Source organism: Fomitopsis serialis, assembly GCF_022376445.1.
Source record: "Fomitopsis serialis strain Sig1Antser10 chromosome Unknown B0H18scaffold_1, whole genome shotgun sequence".
In the NCBI taxonomy this organism is placed as follows: Eukaryota; Fungi; Basidiomycota; class Agaricomycetes; order Polyporales; family Fomitopsidaceae; genus Fomitopsis; species Fomitopsis serialis.
The window spans coordinates 1,687,744-1,701,913 of record NW_025954961.1 but is presented as its reverse complement, the minus strand read 5'-3'; the positions used below and the strand labels follow the sequence as shown (position 1 = coordinate 1,701,913).

The following is a 14,170-nucleotide window of genomic DNA, read 5'->3' as shown; positions in this document are numbered from 1 at the left end:
GGTGCGCGTGTTCGATATTGCGCCTCGTAAGGATTAGGTTCATCGCAAGTCCAACCGCAAATTGTCACGGCTAGGTCCTAAAGCCATAAGGGGACGACATCGCGAAGGAGCTCCACATGGAATACCCGACTACGAGGCAAGTGTCGATTCTAGTCCCAGGGGGATCTGTTCTTTGAGGCTGGCGGCGGCTGATTGAACGGCACCTGAGTTATGAGTGTCTCTTCTATCGGTGAAGATAGATGCGTGGTTGAGTAACGGCGCTGCTCAGAAGCATTAATGCCTGACAGAGCCCGTGGTCCGTGGAGTCTTCCTATCACCCAGTCCTTGGGTCCTGGATCATGGGACGAGTCAGCGACATCGCGGCACAGCCGTCGCAGTTCCCAGCGTGTACAAAGCTCGACGAGGAACAAGGCTCGCCGACGCCTGTTGCCCACATCCGCTGATATTTCGAGTCCTCAGGACCGCATTGAAAGAGACAACACGTAGAGTCAGCCCGTTTCCCTGAGCTTTTGCATAAACCTAACTCCAAGACCGCCATCAGATGGCAGACACAAGCGTTAGCTTTTGGGACAAGACCCTGAGCGACGACAAAGCGTACCAATTCACTCCAACGCAAGACTGGTTCTCCTTTAATGTCGACGCATGGAGGGGACTATTTCCCCGAGTTCGATCTACCGAACCTCGCGTCCTGGAGATTGGTTCATGGGAGGGACGCTCTGCTGTCTTCCTCCTGACGGAGCTGTGCGCTCAGGGTGGCGAGGCCGTCTGCATCGACCACTTCGACCTAATGAAGTCAGCGGCGGGCCAGGAGCGTTACTCGAAAATCACCCACAACCTGTCGTTGACCGGAAAACCCTTCCGCGTCCTCGACGAGTTCAGCTTCCCGGCCCTGATGACGCTGCTGGGGGAGGAGATGGACAACCCAAACCCAGGATATGACTGGATCTACGTCGATGGGTCCCACGAAGCCGACGACACCTTCCTCGACGGCGAGCTCGTCTGGAGGCTCGCCAAGAAAGGTGCCGTCGTTATCTTCGACGACTATCATTGGGACAAGGAGCCCTCAGACAGCATACACCATCCCAAACGCGGCATCGATGCCTTCATGACGCTCCACCGAGGAGAGTTCGATGTCTTGTCGAGGCCAGAGCAGTACCAGGTCGTCCTCCAGAAGACCTCCGAGATGCGCATCGGCTTCCTACTGAAGGAGAAGGTTGGCCACGGGCTCGATCGTGCCCTCGGGTACGGGATGCACGTCGCGCTAACGGTGGATTCCACGTACGCAATGGCAGCAGCCGTCGCCATTCGCAGCTGCGTCAGCATGACCAAGGATAGGATCACCTTCTACATCATCGACCTCGGGCTCTCGCCCACCGACCGCCAGAAGTTGGAGCAATGCACAGAGTCTGCAAACGACGCCACCATCGTCTTCCTCACCCTGCCCTCAGGTGGGCTCACAGCGAAGGGAGGCAAGACCTGGGCGAAGATTGACATGATCCCCGTGCTCCCCATTGAGCGAGTCCTGTATCTCGATGCCGACGTCCTGGTCAGAGCGGACTTACGGTCGCTCTGGGACATCGACCTCGCCGGAAAACCCCTCGGCGCCGCTCGGGACGTAGGGTACCCCATGGGCCACGGTGGGCCGCAGAGGGGCCCGTACTTCAACGCGGGTGTGCTCCTGATGGACCTCGCTCAGGTCCGAGGCAGGATGGGCGCATTGTCCGCTACGGCGGAGAGCTCCCTTAGTGACAAGTATGCCGACCAGGACGCGCTCAACACGCACTTCCGCGACGCCTGGCTTCCACTGCCGATGAAGTGGAACGCACAGGGACTGGGCACGTACGCCGAACTGCCATCAGCGGACAGAGCGCTCATCGAGTCAGGCTTGTTGGAGATGAAGGACGCTGCGATCGTTCACTTCACTGGGCCTGTCAACCCAGCCCTGGAGCATATTTTGAACCCATACTTACAGCCGTATATCGCGAAGTCGTGGGGTTACGCGGGCGCGCCTGGACATCCGTACACCAGCGAATGGTGGACGGTCCTCGACGAGACGCCGTGGTCGGATTGGCGCCACTCGGACGAATACAAGGCATACTGCGCATCTGAGCGCGACAAAGTGATTGAGTCCGCTCGCCACCGATTCCTCGAGAAGGTGAACGGTGCGGTAGACATGGCCTGAGGGGCGCAATGTTCCGATTTGTAGTGAACACATCACGTTTACGAGTTAGTTAAAGGATCGCTCAATGGGTGCTAGTTGACGCACAATTCTCAGTGTCTCGGTGCGTTTATCAACGGACTTCCGTGACGTGGTCGGTATCCGAGATGTTCAGCAGAGAACATCCGTACGTCTGATTTCGAGCGTTCGATTCAAGCCGCGGCGATCCCATGACGGTTGAAACTTCGAACATTTCGATCGCGACGCAGATTTGAACGACACAGAACGTGCCGTCTTGTTCACGCACAGGTTTGTGTCGAAGCCAACATGTATCCTGCCACGTTACATCCGTCGCTTCCAAAACCAGGAACACAAGAGTCATAACACCTAATGGCAGAGAAATGGAACCGGGAGTAAAATACATGAATCTAACATGCGATATCAGTCCATTTCGCATTCGTAGAGAGGAGCGCAACCGAGGCAGCAATGAGTCGTTTCTACCCACATATCTCCGAAGAATTGACCGGAGCACGTCAATACAGATAAGGAACGGAGGCCCTTATACTGATCACCTTGCACTCTCTCGTGACCTAGAAGAAGTCGCCTCCACCGCCGAAATCGTCCTGGCCACCATCGTACCCTCCTCCATAGCCATCCTGCATTGCTGATGAACGCAAGCCAAGTCAACATCAGATTTATACAATGCCCAGAGTGATGACACACCATCCTGGTATCCTTCTTCGCGCTCGTTCTCGTCATGGTCCTCCCAGAGATCTCCCAGGATCGCACCGCCCAAGAGACCAGCGCCGCCTGCGAATTACCGGTCATTCATGTACAAGACTACTGCGAAAACAGTGTGCCTACCAGCTGCAAGGACAGTGCCCATTCCCATACCGCTCTTCTTCGGAGCTGCCTGCTGGACCACTGCTGGCTGCGCTGCCATCTGCGAGCCACCGCCAAACCATCCTGATATACCCCTGCGTTACGATGATTCTAACCGACCAGTCAGCCTTCAGACGCACCTCGGGTGTCCCGAGCAGGGGCGCCGTAGCCCGGGCCAGGTGCGTAATTGCTCGGGGGCGGGCCACCATAGCCTGGAGACGGTCCTCCATAGCCAGGAGATGGTCCTCCTCGATAGTCGTCATACCGCTGAGGCGCCGGGGAACCCTGGTACCCAGGGCTGTAACCGCGGGTTTCGGGTGGTGGCGGACCAGCCGGCGGCGCGAAGCCCTGAGGACGTGGCGAGCCAGGAGGTCCGAGAGGGTGTACCCACGATGATCTTGGCGGATCGGACTGGGTATTCACATAGAACCTGGCTGAAATGAGCGATGCGGTGGACGCGCCGCTGACGTGGGAACGTACCATGCGTTGTAGCTAGAGAAGCGGGGAGTAGTCAGTGCATGTCGCGTGCAAGCGTCCTCCAGGCACGCACTTGGGATCCCACTGCGACGTCCAGCCCGGCGGTAGAGGTCGTCGGTCAGGGTTCTCACGGGGAGGAGGGTTGGGGCTGTATGGTTTGCTGCTGTACGGAGGTGGCTGAGACATAGTGAAGTGGTGAATAGAGCGAGAGGTGCGGGTTGCGTCGTGGTCGGGATGAGGCAGGATCGGGCTTTTATAGTCTCAACCGAGGGATGATACACACAGCATGACTAGTTACTGTGACAGGCCCCGTGCCGTGGCTGAGGCTCAGTGCCGCCTCGATTCGTGCGCGACGCTGCCATTCTTGCCCGTTCTATTGCATCGCATCCTTCGGGGTCTGACAAAAGAACGGATCGCCACGTCTCCAGTAGTCAAGGCCCTAAGTACCACGCTTTGTAGTCCACAATCGATGCCCACGCCTCACGATGCCGTTCCACCACGTCCTAGAAGCGGGCGATACGCGCAGCTCGTGGCGCCGATGCTATACATACTTACTCGGCGCTGCTCAGACCCTGCACTGCTCTTCCATCGTACTGCCAGAATCCTCTGGAACGTCCACTTGCACACCGCTTCACCAACCCGGAGCGATTAAGTACACTGTCAATACACCTGAACCACAAAGCTTTGGCATCATTTCAAGCGCAAGAACCATACACAGGTCTGTCGTCGGGGACAATCACTGCTACAAGAATTACGAAGCATTATGGACAAAGCTATTATGCCAACCTGGCCAAGCGCATTAGAAGATACAGGTACGTACTTACAAAAAGCCAGGAACACTCATTCTCCCGCAGGCCAACTGTCTGTATCGCGCCACTTGGCACTTAGGCCTTCGACGTTTTCTTCTTCTTCGGGGTGCGCTCTGCCTTCCCAGGCTCCTCCTTCTTTCTCTTCAATGGGGGAGGCGTAGGAGCAGGACTGTCATCCGAAGACGATCCATCCTCTTCGTCCTCGGAAGACTCCTCATCCGAAGAGGTGGTAGCAACCACGGCGGGCACGACCGGCTTCACAACGGGCGGGGTGGCTATTATCACAGGGGGTGCCTGGAGTGTATTAGACTTCGGCCACACAGCGTACAAAGCGCACATACCACAGGTGCCACTGCAGTAGCCGGAGATCCTCCTGCTTGGTAGACGCCCTTTTCCTCCAAATACCGATCCTTCGCAGCCCTCTGCAGGGTCTCGTATTTCTTCGCATTCGACACGTCAGCCTCAACAATATGCCCTAAGCGGGAGAACGCGCACCTCCTTATCCTCCTGCGACATCTCTGACCACTGCTTCGCTATCATGCCCAGCAGTTCATTGTTCGGCATGCCCGGGTGCGTCTTCTTCAGCTCAGAACGGACCTCATTCTGGAACAGCAGGTACGACGACGGGGGTCGTTTCGGTGCCAAGGGGTCCTTTTTCTTCCTCGTCTTTTTGCCCTCGACCTCGCGCATCTTGCGTTTCCCGGTAGTAGGCGGAGCTACGAGCCAGGGGGTTGCACAGGGAACTGCATGAGCTGCATGCCACCTTGGTTGTACGGCATTCCAGACATGGATCCAGCGAGCTGGTCAGCGATGGCCGCACAGTCGCGCAATGACTGGGCGACATGCCCCAGGTTGTTCGCGAACTAACATTGTCAAAATTTCGATGAGCAAGGCTGGTCGAGGGGGTGAAAACTGGGCACAGCGACGCACCTGCATTTTCATGAACTCGAACTGGGCAGCGGCTTGACCCGCATCGGGGTGGGCGGCCATCTGGTACGGAGACAAAGGCAAAGTTCGCGTTCGGACGCGTTAGACGCGTCGCGACGTGTAGCGCGACGGTAAACAAGGACTGAAGGGGGGTTAAGAAAACGGTTGAAGGAAGTTTGATGCGGGCAGTAGTAGGGCTCTAGACGTTGTATATGTTTGGTTCAATTGATGTTTGTAGGGACATCACAAACCGGCTAAATCGCGTCTTACTATCGGCCGCATTACGGTCGCCTTATTGTTCCTGATCCATAATTCAATTCACTGGTGATTAATTGATTCATGGCTGTCGTCCATTCACGCAAAGAGCTAGAACCTGATGCTGTGCGGCCAGCGTGTCCGCTGCCCGGAAGCTGTTGAATGCATCCCTGCCGAACTACAGACTGAGCGTGAGAAGGCGGTGAAAGCGTGGGAATCGGCGACAGGAAAGGCAAGGCGTTGTGGCAAATAGCGGCGGAGACCGAAAGCGCGGTATCGAGCCTAACCTCTGACCATCATCACGAACGGTGAACGCGACGACGAACTGGCGAGGTGAACACTGCGGGCTGTCAGCGGCGTAGCCTCCTCGTCTCTTTCCACCTCGTTTGCACAGAAATAAGCCCGTTTAGTGTAACCTCTGAGAAAGCGAGTACAAAAAGAGTCGCTGCAGATGGAATTCACGAACACGCCGTGGTTGCAGCAACCGATCCCGGACCTGCCGCACCATGTCGCGCCCGACGGGCACACAGCGAACGACGACTGGAAGGACCCGTCCTCGAGCGCGTCGGTGGGGTCGGGGGCGGCCATGGACCTGAGCGACTTTTTGGGTGATCTGTCGGGTGAGCACGTCCTTCCACGCCCCTATTTAGGCGCTCCCCGGCGAGCGTCGTCGAGTGGCCCTTTCCTGACTCCCGCCCTCCCCATCCAGTGCCGTCCTCTTCCTCAGGCTCAAACGCAGCATCGTCAAACACCCCGTTCTACACCTTCGGCAACGGCTTCTATCCGCACAACGCTCCTGGACCCTACAACGCAGTCGCCTACGGTACACCGCAATGGAACAGCAGCCCGTCCCCCCAGCTCCCTCTCTCCAGTTACTCGTCTCTCAACGGTGCCACAAGCGCATCGCCGTCAGGCCAGCAACAGCCAGGGTCGGCGTCATCCTCGGGTATGATGATTGAGTAAGTCGAAACCTTCGTCCTTGGCGGTGAAATGTTGTCCAAACGTTGACTTCTGTAGCCCCGCTCTGACCACCATGAACGGCGCGGGCTCGTCACCGCCTCAACAATTTCAGCATTCGCAACAACCGTTCATCTCTTTTCAGTCACTGTCGCAACCTCAGCAACGGAATCAGTATCAATATCAGCACCAAACTCAGCAACCTAGTTTCACTATTAATTCACCTTATGTTCATACTACCTCTGCGCACTTTCAACAACCACCTGTATCACGACCAGCATCACATCAACAACAGCATCTTCAACCGCAAGCACAGGCACAGCAAATACAGCAGCAAGGCACTCTTTCTCCGTATGTTCTTCATGCCTCCTCAAGTACCCTCTTGGGCGCGCTGCCCCCCTCGTCGTTTTACGGATCACCCGTACCGACGCCAACACCGAAGGCTGCAACGCCCACTCTTGAACAGCGCAAGGCTGCGTTCCAAACGGCCATCAAGCCTCTTTTGGCGCCGACTTCGTTCACGGGAGCAGGTGCCGTTTCACAGCTGGCAGGCCATATTGACGATTACGGCATCTCGGAAGTGGAACCCTCGACAAGGATGGAGATCTTGACGAAGATGAGAGACAACGCAGGCAACCACTACTTTCGAGCTTGGATCGAGAACGAAGACGCGATGGATATTACACGGGAGTGGCTGAAGTCTGCGTATGCTGGCAAGGACGATATGGGGCTGTTAGAGACGATTATGCCATTGCTACATGTGAGTGCTTGTCGTGAACGTTCCTGTTGCTTGATGATTGACTCTTCCCGCCCCGAAGATCATCGATCGCCTTCCGATGACCGTCGATAGTTTGAAGGTTTCCAAGCTTGGCAAGATCATCGTCCGGCTCGTCAAGGATCCCCCTGCACCAGGTCAGTATATTCCGTCATCATCGATGCAATGACACGTGTCTCCCATGGCGATGCCATCTATCGAGCTGCTGCCCTATGATGTTGTATTGCGACAGCAGCTCGATGGATGAGCCCCAGCGTGCTCATAGCAGAAAAGGACGTGGTCCAGTGAACGTGTCGAGTACGCAATGGAGTACCTTGAACCTCGGTTACCGTACGATAGCACTCACTTTCTACCTGAATACAACGCTTAAGAAACATGTATCTAACGCGGGGTTTGTTGGCGAAACAGCGATCAAAGATATGGCGTCGAATTTGGAACGTAAATGGAGGCAGCTTCTAGCCTCCAGTCACGAGGAGTCGAAGCGGATGGACGTTGACGATGGTGTGTTAAGTCTGTGCATGAAATGATCCCGGTGTCTAATGGACTTGTCAGACCCGAAGAGCAAGAAGCGGAAGGCGGAGGCCGCGTCAGCGAAGGCCGCGCCCGCCTCGAAGAAGGCCGCTGTCTCGACTTCGGCTTCGACGAAGCCCGTCGCCGTCAAGAAAGAGGCAAAGTCAGTCGTCAAGGAGGTCAAGGACGCGAAGTCGGACTCGTCGTTCTTTTCTGCGCCGAAGCCGAAACCAAAGCTCCCAAGTTTCAAGAAAGCGCCTCCGCTGCCTCCTGTCAAAAGAGAGCCAGATCTGAATATTGCGCAACCGTCGTCGTTCAATCCGTTTGAGGAGGCGCTCAAGTCGATGGCAAAGGCTCGTAAAGACTCGCCCGCCACCGCAACGCCGCCACCTCCACCTACCTCCGCACCTCCCATGGTCGTATTTCCAAGTGTGACTGCATCTGGCAGGCCGAAAAAGCGGGTCACCTGGGCACCCGATGGCGAGCTCGAGCGAATAAAGCTCATTGAGCGTGCGATATACGACGATGATCCTTCAGATGTCAGCTTCATTTTCCTTGGACTGTGCTATGTACTGTATATTAATTACGGCTGTTTCATGTCGATACGCAGGGTTTGCTCTCGACGCACAACATCCGTGACCTTGACCGAGACGAGGGTGCCGCGTTACACGCGCATCTTTTCGAGGAACAGATCGAATGGTCCGAACCAATGCGTAAGCAAATCCCTAGCATAACACCGTGCGCTGTGATTCATTGGTTCTCCTTGCAGCGATGGCAATGCCTCCGGAAATCGACGTCCGCCCAAGAGGGGAAGAGAGTCAAGAGAAGGCCACGCAAGAGGAGCGCGAGCAAGGAGCGTTGGTCGCTCTTTACGTGTCCGAAGCACAAATACCGGCGAGTCCGGATGAGCTACCGACGCAGCTCATGGAGGAGCAGACTGACGAGGGTGTCAAGGTAATGCTGACGGGTCCTGATGTCGACGCTATCTTCTGGACTGCGGGGGCACCAGCGGCTGTCGAGCCACCAAAACAGTCTGTAGCGGAGCTGGTAGGGCAGCTCGCTGCTGCGAGCGGGGGCGAAGCGTTCGCAGGGAGTACATCAGCTGGTGCACCACCACAGTCGGATTCCAAACCATTCGGACTGGATACGAATGTCATTCAGGCGTTGCCTGGCATGTCGAACATGAATCCGGAGCAGTTGCAGCAGCTCTTCCAATCTCTGAGTCAGAACCAAAGCGGCATCTTCCAGCCGCAGGCCCCCGGACAGCCCGCTCCGAGCGCCGACTGGAACGCCGGCCGGTACCCACCTGATTCGACAACGGTGGCGGGGGCTACCACGACGAAGGCCCGCATGATCGTCGGCACCCGGAAGGTGGCTGGCCCGAGCGGGGAGGCAGTCGCGGGGGGCATCGGGGGCGGGGCAGAGGCCGTGGGCGTGGAGGCGAGCCGTACAGAAATAATAAACGACGCCCGTGCAGTTTCTTTGCAGCAGGAAGGCGAGCGCCCATTCTACACGACGTCTATAACGGGTAAACTGACGCCCGTGATGCTTCGCACAGATGCAAGTATGGAGATCAATGCGACTTCAGTCACGAACCAATTTATTAAAGCCTATGTACTACGATCTGCATGTTCTTTTGTTAGGCAATACATGTTTCCACCGTCGCCTTCCAGCTGGACTTGTGACCGTATCGCGAGCGGAAACGGACGACCTGTCAGCCATACTAATGTCCGAGTCTGTGGGTCTTGTTTCCCAAAGCGAGTGATACCTTCTCCATTCAGAAGCGGGGTCCCTCGCGCAGACGACACGTCAGTCAAACTTTCGAGTTGACGAGCAAGAGCGATGATATGCATTAGTATACAGTAGAGCCCGGCTTAAATAGACAATGATAAGACAACGCCATCGAGGAGCAGACGGTTCAGATGACTACTAGAATACAGGATATCTATGCTAATGATGAGTAGAGTATCGATAGACCAGTGATTGCACGACCGACAGCAACTAGAAACACAACACAGACTGAATGAGACGATAACGATATTCCTATCCACCACCTTGTGTCCCTGTTCGTGGACGTTTCCGTGACCCGCGCTTCGCCGGAGGTGGTTGCGCGTCAGCAGCGTTGTTCGCGAGTGCAGGCGACCCGGGATCCGCCCGTTGCCCAGCCTTGCGCTTCAACGACGCGTTCGCCATTGCCGGCGTTGTCGGTCCGCCGGGTGTCGGTGCCGCCGCTGGCGTGGATGCCGATGCAGGAGTAGACGCCATGGTCTGGCTTGACGACGAGCTTAACGTTTGTGATTGCGCTCCCTTCCCCTGCTTGGCTGGCTCCGCATGGGGCGGATTTTGAGGTGTCGGAGGGGCTTGCCCGGGCTGCGCCGACGACAAACTGGGCGTGCCAGGGTACATCGAACCCGGGGGTGTCGGGGCGACGACACCGTTGGCCCCGTCCAACATGTTCGTGCCTGAAGTAGGGGGCCCGGGTCGACCAGGTTGGCCAGGTTTCGGCCCACCATCCGGCTTCATTTCACCCAGATGACCCATTTGATACTGGTGGCGCAGTCGCTCGGCGTATCGGGTCAATGCTTCTGTACAGGATATTAGACGACTGACGGGATAATCAGCATTGACGACGCACCCTTTGGGCCCAGCTGCTGATTCGCTGAAAACTGGATCAGGTCCCCCATTTGCGTGACACTCTCGGCCAACTGAGGGACAAGGTGTCAGTTGTATACGGCAACCTCTGCGAGCACACTCACCTCCAGACACCGCATCGTAGCTTGCGGGATACCGAACGCATTGATGGGCTCTGCGGGGAACGACGCGCGCTCGATGATCGTCCGTGGCTCCTCGAGCCTAGGATCGACATCTCCAAAGCTCACCGACGCCGACGGTGACGAGTCTATCCGCCTCCCCTCTATCGAGTCGATGTTGATGAGCTTCTCGTGCGTCAGCGCGTCGAAAACCATGCTGTCTATCCGCAGAGCGTAGTTTGGCTGCGCAGGCACCTGCGACGACTGCTGCTGCGATGGCGGCTCTGCGACGACGACGACGTGCGCGGTGAACGGGCCTTTGAGCACGACCGTGTACCCGTTGAGATACCGGAACGTCCAGAGCGCGTCCGGACACTCTACGATCGCGTGCACGTTGTTCGTCGCCCTCTCTCGTGCGCCATCCAGGGACAGCGACATGCTTTTTACCCCGGACTGCGTCGTCACCTGGAAAAATCGCGGGAGGATCGGGGTCCCAATCTCTACAGGAACGCAAGCGAATGGTGAGATTAGATGGCACCATCTAAGCGAGCGGACAAGCAGATCGCACGTACCGAACGGCTTTGCCTCCTGACGCTGGTTGTCCTTCCACAGTGTGATTTTCATGGTCGCTTTGGGCGTGAAATACCTCTTCACAAAGCTATCCCAGAACGGCAGCTCTCGCTGTCGGAGTAAGGGCATTAGGTGTGAGCGAGTCGCGTGGGGACAAGGACGCACCGATGGCTTGTACATCGCCATTTCACCACTCATATTCGCCAGCCTCGCGATCGCCTGCCCTGCTCCGAGCACATACATGAACGGCCCTGGTCGCGGCGCCGCATGCTGCGTTGGTGGACCCGCAGGTTGCGGCGGCTGAGGCGGGTGTTGCGCCCCATCTGGTTGGTTCTGTGCAGGACCATTCGCGCTTGGCGGGACTGCTGGTTGACCAGGCGGCCCTGGCTGCTGCTGCCTCGGCGCAATTTGCACTGGATGCGCTGGCGGCGGCGGTGCTCCTGGTGCTCCTTGTGTCTGCGGTTGTGCGTGTGGCGGCTGCTGTGATGGTCCCGGCGGATTCGAGCCGGGAGGCATCGGTATTCGCTGGGGCATCATCTGGGTCGGAAGCGGCTGCTGCTGCGATGCCCTGGGCGTCCGAGAGGGTCCTGGCTGTGGCGGTGACTGCCGCTGCCGCTGCCCTTGCTGCGACTGTGGTCGCTGCGCTATGTGCTGATTCATTGGATCGGTGGGTCGAGGAGATTGGTGATGGGGTAATTGCGGTTGTTGAGGAGGGAGCGAGAAGCCAGGGTGTGGCGGGTGTTGCTGCGATGGCGGCCGAGGCGGTGCATTTGGCTGCGACTGTTGGAGGCTGAAAGGTGTGGAGAAGTTATCGTTTGCGGGCGGGGCCATGCGATCAATGAGCTGGGCGGGCGTCGTGAGGTGCTGAGGATGCGACCCCGGACCCGGACCCGGCCCGTTCATCTGCCCACCGACGTTCTGCGACATGTCGCCCGGCGGACGTGGCGACGTCGACGACGACACAAAGGGGAACTGATTGGTCGTCGGTGGTATTCGAGGCACCTGCGGTAGATTCGGCTGCATCGGCTGGTTCTGGAAGCCCATGAGCATCGGGTTCTCCCCCGGTGGCTGCGGGCGATTTGCAGATGTTTGTGAGGGCGGGACGCTGCCCATGGGCATGTTAGGCGCAAAGTTGGCGGGCGTGTGGTTCTGCGAGTGGGTCCCGTTGTGCGGGGACGCGCCCGTCAACTGCGGCGGCTGGTGATGTTGGAGCATCGCACCATTGAACGCGTTCTGGTGCATCGGACCCTGCATCCCGCCAGGATGCTGTTGCTGCGGCAGACCAGAGGGCTGCCCCAGGTTGTTCATCATGTGCGGTTGCGCGGACGTCGCCCGATTGACGTAGGGCGGGAGCCCGTTGTTGCCTGGCATCTGGGGCGGCCTGTTCATCGACATCGGCATATCGGGCGAGATGTGCCCTTGCATGGGGTGCTGGGGCTGCTGCTGGACGCGCATGGTGCTGAGATGTTGCTGCGGCATAGGCGGCCGCATATGCTGCGGTATGCTCTGTCCCGGGTTCAGACCCATACCCATTCCCGCCATACCCTGGGGCATCCCGCCCATATGCGACCCAGCCTGGTTGAGTGTCGGCTGAGAAGCGACGCGGCGCATTTGCTGCTGCTGAGGGCCCATCATGCCGTTCTGGAAGCCCATGCCCGGGAGAGGAGGGTTGTGTCCGCCAAGACCGTTGAGTTGCGGAGGACCCCCGCGGCTGAGACCGCCTTGTGCATTTTGCGCCTGCTGAATGAGGACCTGCTGGCGCTGCATGTGGTTCGCCTGCTGGATCTGGAGCTGGTACATCATAGGATTGTTGCCTCCATTATTCGGCTGGCCGCCGCCAGCGAGCATCGGGTTCGAGTTGGGGTTGTTTTGTAGAGGGCTCATCTGCGATGGCTGACCCTGGGGAGGCTGGCCCTGGGGTGGTGTGGTTGCTGGGACATGAAGTGTTGCCCGTTCATGTTCAGCATGGAAGGTGGGCGAAGAAGGTCGCCGCCGGGTCCAACGTTCATCTGTGGGGGTGGCCGTGCAGAGAGGGTGGACTGTGGTGGGATCGTCGAGCTGGAGGCGGTGGACGCGTTCTCGCATGCAGGAGGAGAGGGTGCCGGACGGATTTGGCAAGCCTCGGGCTCGGGGGAAGGGCGGAGGGCGACTGGCTACGCGATAGACGTGCGGGGCGCGTGCGACGGAGCGAGGAAGATAGTGCGGCAGGAGAAGCGAGCAGGGGGCGGTGGCGGATGCGGTCGCTGGCCGCGCAGGCAGCGTCGAGGAGGGTGCGGGCAGCACGAGGCGGTGGGGAGGGGGAGGAGGAGGACGGGGCCGGATGTCGACCAGCGTTAAGGCTCGCAGACGCACTCACACGCTCGCGACGGCACTGCTTCTTCCACGCCACGAGTCGACGCGCAAGATTGCGATCCCACTCAGTATACGTAAAATCTTATCGACGTCCCCGCCGCCCAGCCCGCCCCCGCTGCCCGTCGCCGCGCACAGCGAGCTCGTCGTGCGCTGCGACGCCCGCCCCGCCCGCCACAGTGATCCGTGCCCAGATGCTTCCGTGTTTGGCAGTCGTGGCCACCAGCGCCGCGACGGCCGAGCGCTCCCCGAGGCGCGTCCCCGCTCTCTTGGGTCTGTGTCAGGCGGCAACGCGCTGCCTCCCCTCCTTATGCCATCGCGCACTGACCGTTGCCATCGCCCTACCGCGGACTCACCACCACCACCAGACCAGCGAGACGCCCCCTTCTCGCGCCTGTCACCGTTCGCGCTGCCAGCAGCGATGCTAGGGGCATTTATCGTGCCTGTGGCTCTAATAAACGTCGCGCAACCGAGTCTGGCCGTTCCATGACTTCGGGAGTCCCCGACGTAGGCACGGAGAGTCTGCGAGAGTCTGCGAGACTGCAGGCTGCGGAGGCGGGCGAAGCCCCAGGCCTATCGCCAGAAGCTCCGGTGGTCCGTGCGCCTTCCAATCGCGGTGCGCTCGCCGGAACTGCGCCTGCACTCTGCCCAACGCGGCTCAGCTGGTGCGCGGAATGTCCTTAACGAGCAGCCCTTCTGACGATGCGCGAGGGAGTTCCGCCCGATCGTCACGCAGCATGCATCGCGGTGG

General features: G+C 58.6%; 5 protein-coding genes across 5 annotated transcripts; 2 read left to right on the top strand and 3 right to left on the bottom strand.

Moving 5' to 3' along the window:
- The first annotated feature begins 378 nt into the window (after positions 1-378).
- On the top strand, positions 379-2,286 carry B0H18DRAFT_968294 (nucleotide-diphospho-sugar transferase). The gene is made up of 2 exons (XM_048043483.1): positions 379-487; positions 542-2,286. Exon 2 carries the CDS (start codon positions 542-544, stop codon positions 2,180-2,182), a length of 1,641 nt encoding a protein of 546 aa, XP_047901496.1. The 5' UTR covers positions 379-487; the 3' UTR covers positions 2,183-2,286.
- Positions 2,287-2,687: 401 nt separating this feature from the next.
- On the bottom strand, positions 2,688-3,852 carry B0H18DRAFT_23075 (uncharacterized protein). Its single transcript, XM_048037217.1, has 5 exons — positions 3,591-3,852; positions 3,521-3,532; positions 3,181-3,470; positions 3,023-3,124; positions 2,688-2,822 (listed from the first exon to the last, which is right to left on the bottom strand). Exons 1-5 carry the CDS (start codon positions 3,701-3,703, stop codon positions 2,749-2,751), a joined length of 591 nt encoding a protein of 196 aa, XP_047901495.1. The 5' UTR covers positions 3,704-3,852; the 3' UTR covers positions 2,688-2,748.
- A 549-nt stretch (positions 3,853-4,401) lies between these two features.
- Positions 4,402-5,316, bottom strand: B0H18DRAFT_949936 (high mobility group box domain-containing protein; the record flags this gene model as incomplete). Its single annotated transcript, XM_048041930.1, has 5 exons — positions 4,402-4,620; positions 4,668-4,766; positions 4,822-5,042; positions 5,090-5,189; positions 5,257-5,316. 5 exons carry the CDS (start codon positions 5,314-5,316, stop codon positions 4,402-4,404), a joined length of 699 nt encoding a protein of 232 aa, XP_047901494.1.
- A 643-nt stretch (positions 5,317-5,959) lies between these two features.
- On the top strand, positions 5,960-9,435 carry B0H18DRAFT_1112804 (uncharacterized protein; the record flags this gene model as incomplete). The annotated part of the gene is made up of 9 exons (XM_048032872.1): positions 5,960-6,128; positions 6,218-6,467; positions 6,526-7,225; positions 7,284-7,377; positions 7,580-7,741; positions 7,793-8,289; positions 8,361-8,463; positions 8,520-9,337; positions 9,394-9,435. 9 exons carry the CDS (start codon positions 5,960-5,962, stop codon positions 9,433-9,435), a joined length of 2,835 nt encoding a protein of 944 aa, XP_047901493.1.
- A 14-nt stretch (positions 9,436-9,449) lies between these two features.
- On the bottom strand, positions 9,450-13,550 carry B0H18DRAFT_968266 (LIM-domain binding protein-domain-containing protein). Its single transcript, XM_048043482.1, has 6 exons — positions 13,009-13,550; positions 11,236-12,949; positions 11,073-11,181; positions 10,507-11,000; positions 10,386-10,455; positions 9,450-10,335 (listed from the first exon to the last, which is right to left on the bottom strand). The coding sequence occupies exons 1-6, from the start codon at positions 13,077-13,079 to the stop codon at positions 9,794-9,796; spliced, it is 3,000 nt and encodes a 999-aa protein (XP_047901492.1). The 5' UTR covers positions 13,080-13,550; the 3' UTR covers positions 9,450-9,793.
- Between the last annotated feature and the right edge of the window lie 620 nt (positions 13,551-14,170).

Excerpts from the sequence above, each read along its gene's own strand:
- B0H18DRAFT_968294 (XM_048043483.1), top strand. The coding sequence starts at position 542 with ATGGCAGACACAAGCGTTAGCTTTTGGGACAAGACCCTGAGCGACGAC.
- B0H18DRAFT_23075 (XM_048037217.1), bottom strand. The coding sequence starts at position 3,703 with ATGTCTCAGCCACCTCCGTACAGCAGCAAACCATACAGCCCCAACCCT. Across the intron at positions 3,125-3,180 it reads CCCTGCTCGGGACACCCGAG|GATGGTTTGGCGGTGGCTCG; the intron begins GTGCGTCTGAAG and ends GGGGTATATCAG. Across the intron at positions 2,823-3,022 it reads GGGCACTGTCCTTGCAGCTG|CAATGCAGGATGGCTATGGA; the intron begins GTAGGCACACTG and ends TGCGTTCATCAG.
- B0H18DRAFT_968266 (XM_048043482.1), bottom strand. The coding sequence starts at position 13,079 with ATGAACGTTGGACCCGGCGGCGACCTTCTTCGCCCACCTTCCATGCTG. Across the intron at positions 11,001-11,072 it reads TCAGGAGGCAAAGCCGTTCG|AGATTGGGACCCCGATCCTC; the intron begins GTACGTGCGATC and ends GCGTTCCTGTAG. Across the intron at positions 10,456-10,506 it reads CTACGATGCGGTGTCTGGAG|TTGGCCGAGAGTGTCACGCA; the intron begins GTGAGTGTGCTC and ends CTTGTCCCTCAG.